This window comes from Oculina patagonica, chromosome 11 (assembly GCF_052425735.1).
Source record: "Oculina patagonica isolate OP01 chromosome 11, crgOcupat, whole genome shotgun sequence".
NCBI classification, from domain to species: domain Eukaryota; kingdom Metazoa; phylum Cnidaria; class Anthozoa; order Scleractinia; family Oculinidae; genus Oculina; species Oculina patagonica.
The window spans coordinates 10,427,207-10,445,681 of NC_135768.1; the positions used below are offsets into that span (position 1 = coordinate 10,427,207).

At 43.7% G+C, this 18,475-nt stretch overlaps 1 protein-coding gene and 1 pseudogene across 1 annotated transcript in view; one reads left to right on the plus strand and one right to left on the minus strand.

Moving 5' to 3' along the window:
- Window positions 1-892: 892 nt before the first annotated feature.
- The window catches only part of LOC144630193 (uncharacterized), a 29,551-nt gene continuing 11,968 nt past the window's right edge, over window positions 893-18,475 (minus strand). Inside the window, exons 8-16 of the mRNA XM_078488511.1 lie at window positions 10,925-11,352; window positions 9,049-9,221; window positions 8,132-8,263; window positions 7,079-7,402; window positions 4,786-4,974; window positions 3,526-3,602; window positions 2,839-3,097; window positions 1,848-1,933; window positions 893-1,220 (exon numbers count right to left, since the gene is read on the minus strand). Coding sequence (XP_078344637.1) covers window positions 980-1,220; window positions 1,848-1,933; window positions 2,839-3,097; window positions 3,526-3,602; window positions 4,786-4,974; window positions 7,079-7,402; window positions 8,132-8,263; window positions 9,049-9,221; window positions 10,925-11,352 — 1,909 coding nt within the window. The 3' untranslated portion in view covers window positions 893-979. The remainder of the gene's footprint in view (window positions 1,221-1,847; window positions 1,934-2,838; window positions 3,098-3,525; window positions 3,603-4,785; window positions 4,975-7,078; window positions 7,403-8,131; window positions 8,264-9,048; window positions 9,222-10,924; window positions 11,353-18,475) is intronic.
- LOC144630830 (uncharacterized) lies at window positions 13,048-18,048 on the plus strand (annotated as a pseudogene).

An 18,475-nucleotide genomic window follows, 5' to 3' on the forward strand; every position in this document is an offset into this window, starting at 1 on the left:
ATTAGGGGCGTTTGTGCTTGATGGCTCCCAGTGAGAATATAATTCGATTCACTGGTTCAATAAACAACATAAAAAGTTGAGAAAGAGCTAGCATGGGAAAAATTCTGAAGTTCTCCCAGCAGGAGTCAAACCTATGACCTTCCGTACACCGGTAGGAAGCTCTACCACTGAGCTAAGCAGACTCGTGGAAGCTAGGCCATATAACTAGGTTGAAATGAGACAAACTTCCCGCGAACTGCTAGGAATGTAATATATAAAAAACAAGAGACAGTGTTTCATCAGGATATCCAAACACCGAAATTCGAGGTGTTTGGATAGCCAATGAAACACTGTCTCGAGTGTTTGATATATCTTTTTAATCGAAACAAAAGCTACGGAGTTTACAAACGGAGAAGTAAAATCGTAAAGGTCTTTGCTAATGAAGACCAGGTATCCAAACCTCCCTCACGGTTATGATTTTCTTTGTTTTAACTTGGTGAATTATTAGAGCAGTTTTCAATTGAGTGTCGTAAAACCAAATCCAAAGCAATTACACTGGCCAATCACTAAGGACACAGACAATCCAGTGAACCAATCAAAACTCGAAGCAAATACACGTAGCTGGCACGAAGCGCGGGAAAACGTGCGCGAGCGAGTCGCGATTGGTTTTGGTTTTACTCCTGATTGGCTGAGAAAGTGGCGCGAAATTTTTAAGCCAATCACTAAGCGTAGTAATGCAAAACCAAAGCAAACGCAATTCACTTTCGACACTCAAGTGAAAACCGCTCTAATTAGTTTGAGAAAGTATTGTCAAACAGCAGGAGCCCCGATTATGGCTCCTGCAAAGAGTGAGATTTGTATGGTAATAAAGGATGGTACGTGAATTTGAAGCTTGGAGAAAGACAATGAGAAAGATATAAAAAGTTAATTTTATTCCAATTCTAGTCCAGGACGTAATGAGAGCTATCATTATTTGTTTTTAAACATTGAAGCGCGACTGTTAAGAAACTTCCTTCTGCTCGGCATCCTCAGGGTACAGTGTAGCGATCGGAGGAAGAAATCGAACTCTCGATCTCAAAGTCTTTACAATTTTCTTTCGCTGTTGGGCTGGCTCACTCTTCGTCTTACGGATTCCGATATTCGGCTTGTTGAAATAGCCATATAAGGAAGGGAAAAAGTTGATTGGAGGAAGACTAACAGATTTAGCGTCCAGGGAACCTTCACTAACGCGGGACAGAATACTGAAAAAAAAAAATCAAAGATTACGTGTGGTTTTGAAGACTCTTACGGTTTGTAAGCAGGATTTGCACAGGGTAAAATGGTCTGCGTGCTAAATTAAGTTTATGCAAGTCCTTTCCAGTTCTTTCGAACTCCCTTTATCAGGCTACGTATACATTATATTACAACATTATAATGCGACGCTGATTTACATTTCGTAAGCGGTCGGTGCCATTTTTAACGGTTGCTGCAATCATTGGTAACCAAGCTTTCCGGAATGGACGATGCCATATCTGTTCTAGTTTAGGCCTGGACTAAGTCCAAACTGTGATCTGATTATTAGATGAAATTAGGCCTACATAAGGCGATTATTAGACCTAAGTTAGATTCACGCTTAGGTTAGAGATAGGGATAGCGTTAGCTATTATAGATGTGACAGTTAAGAAAGCCACCTTATACAGTTACGGATCAACATGGTATAGTGGTGAGGGAGGGATGTTTGCAGGCCAGAGGATCAGGGTTCGTTCCTGGGTGGTGATATGCTTTCTTGCGTGAAAACAGTTTTCGATGGTAGTTAAATAAATTTCTAAAATGGCATCGACTGTTTACGAAATGAAAACGTGCGTAGGCAACATGTACGAATGACTTACTCCTGAGCTGCCTGGCGGCTGCGATTGATGTCCATGTCCAACAGTTTTGGTGTGGTAATCATAGCAGTGGGAAACGACGACATGACCTAGAACGAACAGAGCGATTAGAAACGACGCTTGCATAATGAGATACGGGAGATGGAAACGGAGTTCTCGCAGGAAAAGATGTATATTTTTAGTGATACCGGGGCCAGATTCAATAAGCCCTTGCAGGACAAGAGTATTGTTTGAATAAAAAACCTATTGTTGGGAAAAAGTATTTTGAATGTATCTTAACTTAGAAGAGCCAGGTGCATAAAAGCGACAAGCTCTCGAGAACTGTCGAGATAACCAAACTCTGGCTTTGTGGGCGTGATTCAAATTCCCTACACGCTTTAAATTATGAACTGTAACAAGATGGGCTGCTTCAAATACCCGATTAAGGCGGGAGTACACCTGAATGTCATTTTTGCGCTGTTTCACATGGGTTTACTAGCCATGTCTCGTTCACATTTCAAGCAATGCAAAAACTCTCTGCTAATCTCATAAACCTATGTTTTGCAGTGCTTTGAAAATTTTGGGGAGATTTTGGGGGATTTTTTGGAGGAAATAATTTGTCTCAAAAGAGTTGAAAAATCTAGAGAATAAAGAAATATTGAAGATTAAATGTATTTTTTTAAAATTAGAATTTGAAGTTAAAAATTAGTAGACGGACACCAAGACAGTCCCCTGACAACTTGGGGTGTTCTAGAGTGGGCCAGTCAACTGTCTGGTGGCGAAAAAACATTTCTTTCTTCTATCCCTTCTTTAAACCTCTTAAAATTTCATTCAAATTCACATTTACCCCCGCCTTAACTGATACAGGTTTGCTTTCGCACTCTAACGCGATAACTACATCGATGAAACTTAAAAAGGGAAATCCTAATGGGTGCAGAACGCGTATTTTAAGCTCTTGAACATCAACGTGCGTCCCTGCAAATCCTCACAGGAATGCCCTAGGGTTCCCCGATACCTTCCATGAAGATCCCTGGCCTTCATCACACGTGACCCCGGTGCCCTCCACAGTAGTGAGGGGTGGTTCCTTAGCTGCTGCTGCCTGAGCCAGCAGCTCAGCTTTCCTCAGCTTTGCGCGCTCCTTGTGAATATTCGCAGCTTCCAAGATGTCTGTTTGGCTTATTTCTTTCACGTCTTCTTTGATTTCTTCCAGTCGTGGAATCAAATCCATCGGTTTAATGAGCAGCATTCCAGTTTCTTCATGAACTTGAGTAAGGCTGGAAATAAAATGCTTTGTTAACTACAGTTTGTACTCCGGAATTTTTAAGGGGAAAATCCTTAGTGTCAAGTGGCAACAGGCGGGCGTCGAGGGTTCCTTTTTTGTATGCCACAAAAGAATGCCATTATAAAGAAACAACAAAAAAGATAGAACCTATTAAGATGACGGCCCACCCCAGGGGTTCTCAGTGACGCAGCGGTGAGAGGCCCCTCCCCGACTCTCTATAAGGCGGACACCTCTCTAAGACGGACAGTTGGGGACCAGTCCCGACGGTGTCCGTCTTAGAGAGAGTTGACTGTATTACATATGCGAGACTCGGGATTTTTTTTCGATCATCCCACGCTCGTAATATATATCAACATTCTATCACTATTTCACCGAGCTTTACATTTAAGAGAATTAACGTAATCAAAAGTGTTTGTTTACACTTGATAGAGCTTTTCCAAAATATCTGCTCGAGCTTTCATGAACTGCTCCTTCTTCTGCTTCCATGTTTCTTTTTGCTGTCGACAAAAAGACAAAACCAAGAGACCATTAGACAGGAGAATCGATGTGCCATAACTTATTCACAGTTTTTCGAATAGTCACACAGGGGATCTTTGTTGATCTATTTGTATCATGAATAATTATAGCCTGAATTTTAGCGGTCTTCTCTGATCGCCTTACTCCCGAAAGAGACATGGGCTGAACCGGAAAAATCAGCTGAAATTCAGGCTAGGGTAGATTAGGTTATGGTACTTCTGAAGTAGGAGATATTGTCGTTAAATCCAAACTTCGATGGTGAAATTAAAATAATCGTGCATGCTTAAAAAGTGTATCTCAAATGGATTTACTACACTAACAGTTTATCCTTCTAAAGTTCCGTCTACATGAGATTGCGGCTCGAAGGAGTTATAGTGGGAGCGTGGAGTGTAGATTGAATTGGTGAGAGTGTGAATACATGTCATTTTGCCAGAGAAAAAGGAGTTTTGTGTACTCTTTTGAGGTTTCACGCTTGGAAGGCTCTGGACTCCACCTGCATAACTGGAAATTCCAAACTGATGACGTAGCTCCCTAGGGATTCGTCCACTGCCTTTGATTGGCTGCTACTCAATTTCGAATTTTCACGCGGACAACCAATCAGAGACACTACAAGGATCTCTATAGAGCTACGTCATTAGTTACAATTTTCGGATCTAATTCCAGTCTTTTCTCGACTCTCTCGTGCGGAAAAAGAATTAAATAGGCGAGTTCTAGGGCGCTTTCCATTAGTCAGTAAATCAGTGGTTTGAATCCAGGGCCGGGTTGTTCGAAAGGCGATTAACACTAACCCAGAATTTAAAAATGATCGAGGTTTTATTTTCTCTTGTTTAAAGGGTTTTCCATAGCTAATGTTTTGTAAAGTTTGAGATTGGTCCGCGTCAAAACTGGGGGACAGAAAATATTAATAGAAAACCTCAACTAAATGTTATAAAATTGCAATCAAATTTCACGCTTATCCTGGATTAGCTTAATCGTGCTTTGAACAACCGGGCCCAGGAATATCAGTAGTTCGTATAGTGTGATCGTCCGGGTAAGAGTAGTTTTGCAAACTACAACGCCTTCCAGGCTGAAGATTAAAAACATATTTGAAGCCGAAGTAATCTCCCAACATGCTACTACAAGATCTTTGTATAAAGACCAAGGAGAATTTTTATTTTAACCTACCTTTATCATCCTTTCCTCAGTTTCCTTCAATGCCAGAAGAACTCTCTCATTCATGCTTGATTCCGTCTTCATTCTTTGCACAGTTTCTTGTATTTCTTTGACGCGCCGGAAATGTACATATTTTTTCACTATTTCAATAAAACGTTTGCGAGGAAAGTCCATAGCGTCTTTAATCATTTTTTTCGTAGACTAAACATGTGGAATACAAACAAAGATAGGTACAGATTAGTCTGTCTGGATGATTTTCTGCAGTGAGTGAGTCAGAATGAGAGAGATCTGACCTGTTAAGCACGGGTTCCAGGGAGGTACTCGGGTATGTTTAATTTAGAGTGGGATGTGCCGCTCGGGTCTCCATATTAGCACCCCGTTCTAGAAAAAATTGCATTCAAAATGATAACCCGTTCTTGAAATCGGTCAATTTTTAACACCCTGTTCTAACTGCTGATAATTTAAACTTTCGTGCGTTCGAAATATCATACCCCGTTCGGTTCTAGGAATCGTCTCTAATGTGGACAACCTGTTCTAGATCAGGAGCCCCAAAATCCCGACCCCGTTGGGCAGCACATACCCGTACGTAGAATTCCGGTTATAAGCCCCCCGCTTATAAGCCCCCCCGGTTATAGGCCCATCATCCTGGAAACAAAAAAATACATCCGGTTATAAGCCCCCCCGGATATAAGCCCCCCTCTACCAGATGACAGTACTGAATAGGGCTAAATGTTGCTTTATTATGTGTTTTTAACTTAAAAACGTATTGTCATCAACACTCGCGTGGCTCGTTTTGAAACGTTTTTTTCATTCCGCTTATAAGCCCTCCCGGATATAAGCCCCTCCGCTTTTAAGCCCACCCAAAACCCCTTATGAAGTTGTATAAGCCCAGGGCTTATAACCGGAATTCTAGGCATTTTGGGGAAGTACCCCCTGGGGAGTGGGGGGGGGGGGTGGGGGTGTGTTAGGTTACTCTCTAATGTACATTTTGTCTTTTGCAAGTCATCGCAATTTCAATTTCACCTTTGTAAACTATTATTGTTTCATTTTGGTTTATTTTTTACTTTGTGGTGCTTTTTCTTCCCCAGTAAGCTATTATTGTAAGGATTGAGAAAGATTAAATATTTATCATGTCACGAGCGTGAGAAACAGAAAAAAAAAAGCTGAGTTTTCGACGGAAATCGAACCTCCCAAAAGCCGGGCAGGAGCTCTATTCACTGAGCTACGGAGAGACTCATGGTGAGCAAGGCCACTTACTAGGTTCATATGTGAACACGCGTCCTCCATACTGCAAGAATCAGCAATGTCGAAAGATAGTAAATTTTATGCTCGGCAGTGAAATATGTAGAAGGATTCATCCATAATGCAGAGGCTTGCGCATTACAAAGTAATGATTTTTTTGTGTTGTAACATAGACCTTTTTCAGCACTTGTAAATAAGCCTTGAATACTAATGGTCACATGCCATTTCCTGGGTACAAATGGTACGCGCAACTAAGCGGGTGTGGTGTGCTAGTTTATCGCGGGTTAACCCACTTAGTCTTTTGTCATGTATGAAGCTATTTTTAACGATATTCCCCCGCTTCCCCTGCATTAGCCTTCGTTACACGCTAGTTCCAGTCCAATACCGAGAATACGAATACAGTCAACTCTCTCTAAGACGGACACCTTCGGGACCGGCCGCAGCTGTCCGTCTTAGAGATGTGTCCGCTCTGTAGAGAGTCGAGGTAACATGACACCAGTAATGAGATAATAAAGCTAAATCTTTGCACAATGCAACAAGCCTTTGCTAACTGCAACAAGACTAAAATAATAAAAGGACCGTATTTGCTTTTTAAAGGAAAAATTGAGAGCTTTTACAAACTGTAACACTGTAAGTAGAGAACGACCTCTTTAGTGTTCATATACGGAAGCAAAGAATTAATCCGTTAAAGCGTCATTGTTTGTGGGTAGTAAGCTTGGTATACACGTATCTTAGGGCACTGACCAACTTTGCAAAGTTTGGAAGTATTTTCACTAATAAAAATGATAAAAAAACACTTCTTAAGTGTCCGTTAATGATTTCAAAGTGTCCGTTGTCCGTCTTAGAGAGGTGTCCGTCTTATAGGGAGTTTGGTACAGTACAATGACTGAAAAACGGCAGGGACCATCACCAGGTGTCCGTCTTATGGAGGTGTCCGTCTTATAGAGGTGTCCGTTAAGAGAGAGTTGACTGTATGGTCTACTCGCCGTACCCATTCATATTCCTGGGGGTGGGGGATGATCGAAGGCGCTCTTTAGCTAAGGGTACATACGGCAATAATTACCTCATAAAGCTCCATCGAAACTTCATTTTCTTTCATTGCTTCTTCGAGTAGCTGTAAATTTCTCAGTTGATCTTCCCGGCGAATATACTTTTGTCCAATTCGGCGGCTTTTCCAAATCGAGGCTAGGCTCTTTATAATATTTTTCTGTTCATCCACATTTTTCTTGACTTCCGCCTCTCTTCTCAGTACTCTCTTTAGCTGAGCTTCTTTTTTCTTCATTTTTTCCTCCTCCGCTTTTTTAACTGTCTGCATTTCTTTCTCGTGGGCTGAGAGCTGTGCTTGCAGCTCTCTGAAGCGCTCCATAACTTCCTGTCTTCTTCCTTCCTAAAACGTACAATGTGATAAAAAAAACAAGCAATTTGATGTGTGAGTGTTTCAAGATGTACAGGTATGATGTTGCTTTCTGTAGCTTGACAGCCTTCCTTGTACGTGAAAATAATTTGGAAGTCTTTAAAGAGGGCCTCCGAGAGGAACGGGGGTGGGGTCCATGTTTCCTTGTTCCCAACAAAATTTCTCTTGTCTTCCCCTGTTCGCTAAAAGTATTTCTTCGATTTTGGTCTTCCTTGTTCCCTAAAATATGCTTTTGTCCCCATGTTCCCAAATGGGTAATGGACATGTTCCCTGGTTCCCTAAAACCTCTGGCGGAACCTCTTAACTCGACCAGCGTTTTATGCCTTTTCCACCATGTCTAGTGTGATTCAGATGAACTAAAACGGGAGGGAGGGTTTGATGAATTGGGATGGGGGGGGGGGGGGGGGAGGGGGCAAGGAGGAGTGCGGGGAAGGAGGAGTGAAGATTTTATTTGTAAGCTAAAAAAAAATAGAAAAAAAGCGGATGTTTCCTAGTTCCGCCATCGGCATTGCACTGATAGCTGACTGTATTAGCTCCATAACGGATTTCAAGCTACTCAACGGCTTTTGCACAATTAACCTTGATTTTAGTTTAATCTTCCATTGCACGAGAGATCAACATCTGACTGCACCTAACGATATGAATACTTTGTCAAGGAGTCAGGTAGTGAGAATAACGAAAATCAATCATCAAACAGCTCACCTCCAAGAGCCTCCATACGTGAAGCTCCAGTTGTTGTCCTTGTATGTGTAAATCATCGCTCGTTCCTTTCAGCTTTCCTGCCTGCATTGAACCAAGATCCCTTGACTTCCGTAATGCTTCGGGGGGCGTGTCCTTTAAAATTGAAATAATGATATTAGGTTTAAAGGCCCGGTAGCAAGTGGCCACGCCTCAGGGGCGGATCTAGGATGAGGGTGCAGGTGATGCGCAACCCACCCCCCCCACTCCCCCCCTTCTCTCCCCCTTTAGATGACATACGGCTTTCTTATACAACTGGTATTCTACAGTAAAAAAGTCAGTTACGGCGTCATTTCTTACTGGTGCATCCCGTTCTAAGAAAATTCCTGGATCCGCCCTTGCGCTGGAACATTTCGCGCAACATTAGTGTCACACTTAGCAAGTTAAACAGCAGTGGTAGGGATACTTGAACAGATAGCCAAAATAAACTACAGCTATTAATATAATTAATGCTTTCACCCATGGAGGAGAAAAGTCAAAAACCATATTCAAAACAAATCGCAACGTTTGATTTGGACATTGTTAGACTATCAGGACAGTAGATCGCGCTTTTCTGATTGGCTACTTGCGAATTTGAGTACGGTAATATTGTCGATAGTGGACGCATTTTGAATTTTTTGCACGCCGTGTTGCAGATAATTAGAGATACAAACAAAAAATGCCCGCGCGATAGCTTTTTGTATAGGATGCCGATAACTGGTATAAATTAGGGCCTGTACACACGTTACAATGGCTCTACTGTACAGTGTGACCACTTCTGATATGATATGCGGCGAATGGTGCAGATGTAGAATGTCGTTCTTCTCCCGCACACAGCGTCCTTTTTATCTGACATCGTCATGGCTTATGCTTAGATTATGCGAACCTTTCATAAATATTACCTTTAATTCTAATCGTTTGCTCATGAGTCCCCTAGACAGATGTAATTCCACCGATATAAGCATCTCGTTGGATAAGATAGCCATGCGCGCCAGCATCTGACGCGTGTCACCGAAATTTTCGTCCAGCGGTAATGGTGCGTGAGATCGGATGGCATGCGCTTCTTGACTAAGATCTAAAAAGAAAAAAAAAAACAATTGAATTCAATAGTGAATTGTCCGTTACGAAATTTTCTCCGCTTGTATAAGAAAAAGAAAGAAAGTCTTTATTTATAGAGGGTAGCACTTAAAAGTGAACATTTACTTATAAACTTGTGGCCTTCACTTAAAAATCTGAAAAAATAGTCCATTCTCACCGCTCACATGCATATATGCTTTTGCTAGGGCTTCATGTTCTGATTGTTGCACTTTTCCAGCGTCTTCCAACGATTACACATTTTTGCTTTCTGTTATTCACGGCGTGCTTGCCTCAGGTTTAACGTTGTTTTTTTATTCGCGTTCTGATTAGTTTACCTTGGCATCGGCTTTGGATAGGTTACCCGTTGCTTTCTTCAAGTTTTGATTGAATTACATATCACACTAACTGCGGTCGTAGTCTTTAAGTCTGTGATTACCTTTTTGTCTTATAATTTTAGTTTAAAATATATGATTGAGTTACAACCAACAGCCAGAAAATTTCTGTATAAAGCAGTTTTCTATTGAGTGTCGCAAAGCCAAAACCAAACGAATCACTCCGCCCAATTACAAAGGACACAGATAATCACTGAACCAATCAAAACTCAAAGCAAACATATGTAGCCGGTACAACGCGCGGGGAAACGTGTGTGAGCGAGTCACGATTGGTTTTAGTTTTACTTCTGATTGGCTGGGAAAGTGGCACAAGATTTTTAAACCAATCAGTAAACGTACAAATGCAAAACCGAAGCAAACGCGAATTACTTTCGACACTTAAGGTCGCGCGGGACCCTTGCTCACTAATAAATTCATTAGCCAAATTTCTTGACGGGGTGCTATCTTGTAAAGCTTTAATTCGCTACATTTTTAACATCGATTCCTCTAAAATTTATCAAGGATATTAAGGGATGATGGAATTACATCATGATTGTCCTTTTACTGAGAGACGGCCGTTTACTGTAATGCTACAGGCTCTTAAAAGTTTAACTGCAGATAATCGATTTTGTGTCCAAGTTTTCGGCTACAACAGCGCACCGAACTAAATGATTATATAATCTAGTGATGAATCATAACCTCTTTTGTGTTATGACAAGAACGAAATATTCGATTTCAAAAACTGCTAGAAGTTATCTGCTTCTAAGAGAGTAAAAATGTGAAATGTAAACTTTGAAACGTGCTATCTTCATTTTGAGAACGAAATTTCAAAATTCGCTCTTGTCATAACACAATAGAGTGCACCAAGGTCATGTTCCTCGCGAATCAACTCCTGAAATTCTATATCGGTGAAGAAAATTTGGACACAAAATTGCAGGATTTTCCGCCTCCGAAGACCTTCCGAGTCAATGTTTACAACCGACTTGTGCTATATTCGCAGCTGTGAATCTAATTATGATAATTCGCTTTGTTTCAGCGCACGGTACGCAAAGCTGAGAACAATACCGTCTAATTAATTGTGCAAAGAACTTTAAGAAAAACATTGTCATGAATATTTCGTTTGTTGTCGGCTTCAGTCGTCGCAGTTCGTGCATACTCTTTAAATAAATACATACATAATGATTTCAAGGGTCCTGCGCGACCTTAAGTGAAAACGGCTCTATATCAACAAAATGGCCACTTCAATGAAGTCTTTTTAAGGACTGAACGTTTTCTCAGGCCACGAATAAGTAGCCGTTATAATTAAACGACTGTTTAAATATCAACATACGTTCTCTGTCCAGTAGCGTTGCCACGGAGTCCTTGAATCTGTTGAGAGCGCGCAGTAACAGCAGAGATTCCTTATGGATATTCTGCACGTCCTTCTTATGCTCCTGTTCCAGTCTTCTCAGCTCAGCCTGATGTCGCTGCGTTTCTTTACCCATGTGATCTTTCAAGCTCTGCAGCTCAGCTTCATACTGCTGCTTTACTTTCGCTACCATTTGGCGCGCAGTCTGCGGCTCAAGACCCAGCTGAAGTGAAGTCTTCCTGCGTTCGCGCCGCGGACCTCCCGCCATGCTCGCGACACTCATTGTCGCAGGGGTGGGGGGAAAGGACATCATTCGTTCCTCGAGGCACTGGATTTCTTCCATGAATTGGCCGAGTCTTTCCTCTTGGTACTTGATCATTTCTTCGTTGCATTCTATTTCGCCCGTCATCCTGTTCAAATAACACGAAGTTACCACATGCTGATTGTTAAATTAATAATAATAATCTTTTATTAGGATGCCTTCATTCACTATACAGTGGTTTTCAGAAAGGTCCAAACTAAGATTAAAAATACTTAATAAGACTATATACAATAAAACGAAAAATACCTAAGAATTAAAAACTATTATTAAAAACTAACTTGAATACAAAAGAAAGAATTAACTAAAAAACCTACTTAGAACGCTACGCTTAAAATTTACAAAATCAAGTGCATTTCTGGTGTCTCACGGTTGACTTTAATTCGTTACTGGCTCTCGCGGTAATTCGCGTTTACTTTGTTTTTCCATTACTTTGTTTAGTGATTGGTTTAAAAAAATCGCGCCACTTTCTCAGCCAATAAGGTAAATACCAATCGTGACGACTCACTCGAGAACGTTTTTCCCGCGCGGCTTCGCGCCGGATACATGTACTTTCGTAAGTTTTGATTGGTTCACCAGATTGTCTGTCAGTGTCCTTTGTGATTGGCCAGAGTGGTTATTTTGGTTTTACGACACTCAATCGAAAAACACTTTATAGAGCAGTCTTCAATTGAATGTCGTGAAAACAAAACCAAAGGAATCACTCTGGTCAATCACAAATGATACAGACAATCCAGGGAACCAATCAAAACTCGCAACAAATACATGAAGTCGACGCGAAGCGCGCGAAAACGTGTGCGAGCGAGCCATTGGTTTTGTGGCGCGAGATTATTTAAGGTGATTCCACTGAAATAGAAGGAGTATTAAACATTTTCTGAAACTTGGTCCAGGTTACAATTATGTTATGAGCATTAAAAAAATGAAATAAAAAATGGGGGTCACCGCGCTAGTTTTTGTGTAAAATGGATAAGCATTCCTATGCTGCACTTAGTGCCGGCAAGTCAAAACATTATTATTAGATTTTAACATTTTTTACACCATAGATTATAATAACATTTTTATATGACTTATATATATTTTTATTGTATTTATATTTAGTATTAGTGTAGTTTTTAGTTTTTAGCAGTGTCCCCTAATTAGTATGGTTTTATTTTCCAGGCTATAAGGCTTTGACACTTAAATAAAGTTTCTTATCTTATCTTATCTTAAGAGCTATATTCGGAGAGTTTGGAGAACTGGAAGACATTCGGAAATAATCGATTTTTTTTTTATTTCGCCAAAACATTGCTTTAGGTGAACTTATTCGAGGAAAAATAGTTTTAAGTTTCAGCGTTTTATTTTACGGGCGAAATTTCAAAAGTTTGAAGTGTTTGAAATTTGGATGCAAATGGCCGTTTTCGCCGCTTTGAAGAATCAAATTTTCACACTTCTTTGTGAAAACATCGGAAGTGTTAAAACTATCCTATTAAAACGAAACTTGGCACAAATATTATATTACCCTTACACTTTAAAGTCGTGCGCCAGCAGGCAGTGCCTGCGGCATTAATATTGCAGTATGCGCGCGCATGTTTTCGCGCCACATGTTCTGTATGTGTTATATGTCAGCCATCTTGGTTGCATTAAAAACTGCTGTTGAAGTTCTTTCGTTGTGGCGTGCGTTCTTGTCTCTTAAACATTGGCGTGGTGGCAGCGGTGGGATAAATCCACGTCCTCAAGAGCCTGAGTGTCGTCTCGCTGGTCCAAGCAACAACGAGTCTACCTATCCTATGGTCGATTGAACTCTGAACAGCCGTCTCATCGTAAGGAAAGTATAACCTCACTGTTCCTTACTGTTACTGTGTTAAACATGCATTCAAATAGAGCCCCGAAACAGTGGTCCCTAACAAAGAATGAAAGTATCACATCATTTGAAGCCTGGCGCCAGAATCTTCAGTATTCCCTGTCTTTAGACGCTAATTTCGCCCCGTTTTTAGCAGACAATTTTACATGGCAGAAAAAGTCGTCCACTGCCCCCAATAGAGGGCTCACTACCGATGGGGAAGACGTCCCATCAACTCGCCGACGTACCGCCGCACAGAAGAACGTACACCTTGAACTCATGTTAGGTCAGATAGCAAATTTTTGCCCCGTTATTTCACGCAATACCATTGTGAAGAATACCACTTCAGTCAAGTCCATTTGGCAAGCAATAAGGTCCCACTTTGGCTTTCAGTCCACGGGTGCTCATTTTCTAGATTTCTCTAACATTAAACTCGAAGTTGATGAACGCCCTGAAGACTTGTTTCAACGGTTAATGTCCTTCACTGAAGATAATTTGCTTGTTGCAAATGGCAACATAACCCACCATGGGGAAGTCATTACTGTTGATGAGGAACTGTCACCCACACTTGAGAACTTCGTGGTTTTAACCTGGCTAAGACTCATTCATAACGATCTACCTGCCCTTGTCAAGCAGCGCTACGGAACTGAGTTAAGATCAAGAACACTTGCTTCCTTAAAACCTGAAATCTCGCAGGCGCTAGACTCTCTTCTCGATGAGATTCGCTCCAACGCCGACACCAAAGTTCTCCGAACCACTGCTTCACGGTTCAGGCAGCCACCTCCTCGCCCCTCCGTTAAGTCTTCTGCACAACCATGGCCTCCGAGGCGACCGAGGTCCTGTCCTTTATGTAAACAAGCTGGTCGCAACGACCAGCACTTCTTAAGTGCATGCTCATATTTACCTCCGGAGGACCGTACTTACCTTTCTCGTTCTCGCCTTACCTCTACCCTTGACGACGAGGAACCTGACTACTCAGACTATGTGCCCTCAGCCTTCCCCGACGAGGACGACCCCCCTCCACACACTACAGCTCGTACAGTTTCACGCCGTGTCAGCACTAAACAGTCACCCCACTTTAAGGCTTTTTACAAACAGCATCCACTCCGACTGACCCTAGACACAGGTGCAGAGACTAGTATGATCAAGTCATCCGTGGCCCGTTCAATTGGTGCAACCATTGTAAAGTCTTCCCAGCAAGCTTTACAAGCCGACGGCATGACTCCCTTAGCTGTAGCCGGGGAAACTCACCTCATCTTATCCCGAGCAGACAAACAACTCGGTCTTGACGCCCTCGTTGTTGACGACTTAGACGTAGACGTCCTGGCTGGCACACCCTTCCTTATTGCTAACGACATCACCGTCCGTCCCGCTTTGTGCCAAGTACGTATTCAGGACTCTGAGGTCATACATTATGACCCCGATAGTGATTCAACTGGCTCTCATGCTGTGCGACGTGCACAAAGTTACGTCCTACGCGCTTCCTCCTCCGCAACCGTTGTTTGGCCTGGTGAATACTTGGAACTGGACGTCCCTTCCGACCTAGGTGACGATTGCGTACTAGCACTTCAACCGCGCACAGACACCCCAATATCGAAACACACCAAACCCACCCGCATTTGGCCTGAACCTCAAGTTGTAGAAGCTGTCGGATCCAAAATCCGCTTAACCAACACTTCCAACGAGCCGAAAGCCATAGGTCGCCACGAGCACCTCAGCGAGATTCTACCCACAGCAGAAACACCGTCACCGACCCCCAACCCAGCATCCACCACTAAGTCAATTCCAGTGAAGCCACACAGTCTACCTCCCTTCTCGTCTTCCGTGTCCTTAGACCCCGACAAATTGCTGCCAGATGAAACCCGTCTCAAGTTTTAACAGCTGCTGCAGTCATACGACAGAGTCTTCAACCCCGACATAGCCGGTTACAATGGTGCTGCTGGTCCCATCCAAGCAACTGTGAATATAGGCCCCGTACAGCCTCCACAACGGAAAGGCCGCGTACCTCAGTACTCTCGCAACCAACTGGTAGAACTCCAAGCTAAGTTTGACGAGCTGGAACAGGCCCAGGTCTTCCGTCGCCCCGAGGATCTGGGCATAACCGTTGAGTATCTTAATCCTTCATTTCTTGTAAAAAAGCCTTCAGGTGGTCACCGACTCGTGACCGCATTTGCCGACGTAGCACGCTACAGTAAACCGCAGCCATCTCTAATGCCAGACGTCGACACAACCCTGCGCACTATCACACCATGGCGCTACATGATCCAAACTGATCTCACCCGAGCATTCTACCAGATACCTCTCTCCCAGTCTTCTCTAAAGTACTGTGGTGTAGCCACCCCCTTCCGTGGAATCCGTGTATACACAAGATCAGCAATGGGGATGCCTGGCTCCGAGACCGCTCTCGAGGAAATGATGTGTCGTGTTCTGGGTGACTTAATTCAAGAAGGCTGCGTGGCTAAACTCGCAGACGACCTGTACTGTGGCGGCGATACACCCGAAACCCTCTTGACCAACTGGAGACGGGTACTGGAGGCGCTTGATCGTTGTAACCTCCGTTTGTCCCCTACGAAGACTGTCATCTGTCCAAAGTCTACCACCATCCTTGGCTGGATCTGGTCTCAAGGCCGTCTATCAGCCAGCCCTCATCGTATTGCCGTCTTGCAATCATGCCCTCCTCCCCAAAGTGTGAAAGGCCTACGTTCCTTCATTGGAGCCTATAAAGTCCTCAGTCGCGTACTCCCAAACTGCTCGGACATAGTGGACCCCCTCGAGAGCACCCTCACGGGCCTCCAGTCTAACGACAAGCTGCTTTGGGATGAGAACCTCACCTTCAGGTTCAAGCGTGCCCAGGAGTATCTGTCCAAACACAAATCCATAGTCCTACCACGTCCTTCTGACACTCTTTGGATAGTCACCGATGGCTCAGTCACCAAGAGAGGCCTTGGTGCTACATTGTATGTTACCCGTGAAAGTCATCTTTCCCTTGCTGGCTTCTACAGCGCCAAGTTGCGGAAACACCAAGTCACCTGGCTCCCCTGCGAGGTCGAAGCATTATCTATTGCTGCTGCTGTCAAACACTTCGCTCCATTCATCATTCAGTCGCAACAGCCTACGACTGTATTAACTGACAGCAAACCGTGCGTTCAAGCAATTGAAAAGTTATGTCGCGGTGAATTCTCGGCCAGCCCCCGAGTAACTTCCTTCCTCACGACTGTAAGCCGTTACCAAGTCAGTCTTCAACATTTGGCTGGTAAGGCCAACCTTCCGTCTGACTTCACCAGTCGCAATGCCCCCGACTGCAGTGAGCCTAAATGCCAAATTTGCACCTTCGTCCACGAAATGGAAGACTCAGTCGTGCGTAGCGTTTCGATTCAGGACATTCTCGACAAGAAGTCCAACCTCCCGTTCACCACAAGATCAGCATGGCTACAGATCCAGAACGACTGCCCCGACCTCCGAAGGGTGCATGCCCACCTCAAACAAGGCACTCGCCCGTTAAAGAAGATCACCAATATTCGCGACGTTAAGCGGTATCTCAGCTGCACCTCCATTGCTCGTGACGGAGTCCTCGTAGTCAAACACTCCAAGCCATTCGTTCCTGTTTCCGAAGCAATTGTTGTGCCCCGTTCTGTACTGGATGGTCTTCTAACTGCCCTCCACATCAAACTAAACCATCCTTCCCGCCATCAGCTCCAAATGGTGTTCCAACGACAGTTCTTTGCCCTCGACATGAGCGACGCCATTTCCTGCGTTACATCTGCCTGCCACACGTGCGCTTCACTCCAGTCGTTTCCGAGCACCTTGGTATCCCAATCCTCTGATGACCCTCCCGAAGTGATAGGAATCTCCTTTGCCGCAGACGTAATCAAGCGCCACCGTCAGTTCATCCTTGTTCTTAGAGAATGCTCCACGTCACTTACTGCATCTTGCTTGATACCTGACGAAAAGCATGACACTCTACGCGATGCCCTCACAAAACTAATCGTCGGTTTACACCCTCTTGATGGTCCTAGAGCTGTTATACGTGTTGATCCTGCTCCTGGTTTTTCATCCCTGAGCAACAACGACTCGCTCGAACATTTAAACGTCTCAATCGATGTCGGCAGTATTAAGAATAAGAACCACAACCCTGTCGCCGAGAAGGCAGTCCGCGAACTTGAAGAAGAGCTCCTCCGACAAGAACCAGGTGGAGGACCAGTAGGCGAAGTTGGCCTCGCTCTGGCTACCGCACGTCTTAACTCCCGCCTTCGTTTCTCGGGTCTTTCTTCTCTCGAGTTGTGGACCCAACGCAACCAATTCACCCATGAGCAGTTGCCGTTATCTGATTACCAACTCATACTCGATAGGCACAAACATCGCTCTACTAACCACGCCTATAGCGAGAAGTCCAAGAACCCCCGCGGTCTTGTCGCAAACACGCCACCTCTACAAGTTGGAGATATTGTCTACCTCTTCTCTGATAAGGACAAGTCACGCGCTCGTGATCGCTATGTCGTTGTCTCCATCGACACCCCTTGGTGTTTTGTAAAGAAGTTTCGTGGCTCACAACTCAGAGCCACTTCTTACAAAGTCAAGCTGTCCGAGTGCTATTCCGTTCCCTCTTCCATCATTGTGCCCAGCCTCCCAGGTCCTTCAGCCCCTCCAGACATGGACGTCGAGCCTCCAGTAACTCCTGCGGTGTCCCCAGCCCCGGTACATCCTGTGTTACCTCCCCCTGCACCTCCAGAACTCATCACCATTCCGTCTGACGAGGAACAAGTCCCGTCCTTCACCAGCGATGACACACCACTTGATACCTTCAGTCGCTCACCTTCCCCAGTCGCTGTTCAAGACGAGTCAAGCACAAGTGTTGCAGTCACAGATCAACCATTGTTGTCTCCTCCCAACTTTCCTGATCACCCAGCTTCAAGACCTCAAAGGCAGCGCAGACCTCCTTCACACTTGCAGGACTATGTTAGATTTTAACCTGCGTGTGGTACCTTTAGATCCACAGTTTAGTTTTAGGTTTACACTTTCACAAGGTACTACTAGAGACTGAGACATTTGGTTAGTCTGTCTTAATTGACATGCAGTTTTCTTCGTTTAAGTTCATATTTTTATTGCCCATGTATTTCAAGCCTGTGTACAACTACAGTTTGTCAGTTCGCTACCATTTAAATGTGAGAAGAGGTTGCGCCAGCAGGCAGTGCCTGCGGCATTAATATTGTAGTATGCGCGCGCATGTTTTCGCGCCACATGTTCTGTATGTGTTATATGTCAGCCATCTTGGTTGCATTAAAAACTGCTGTTGAAGTTCTTTCGTTGTGGCGTGCGTTCTTGTCTCTTAAACATTGGCGGTGTAATAATTTTCTCAAATTGTTATTTGTAGCTTTTGAACTGGGCGTATTAATTC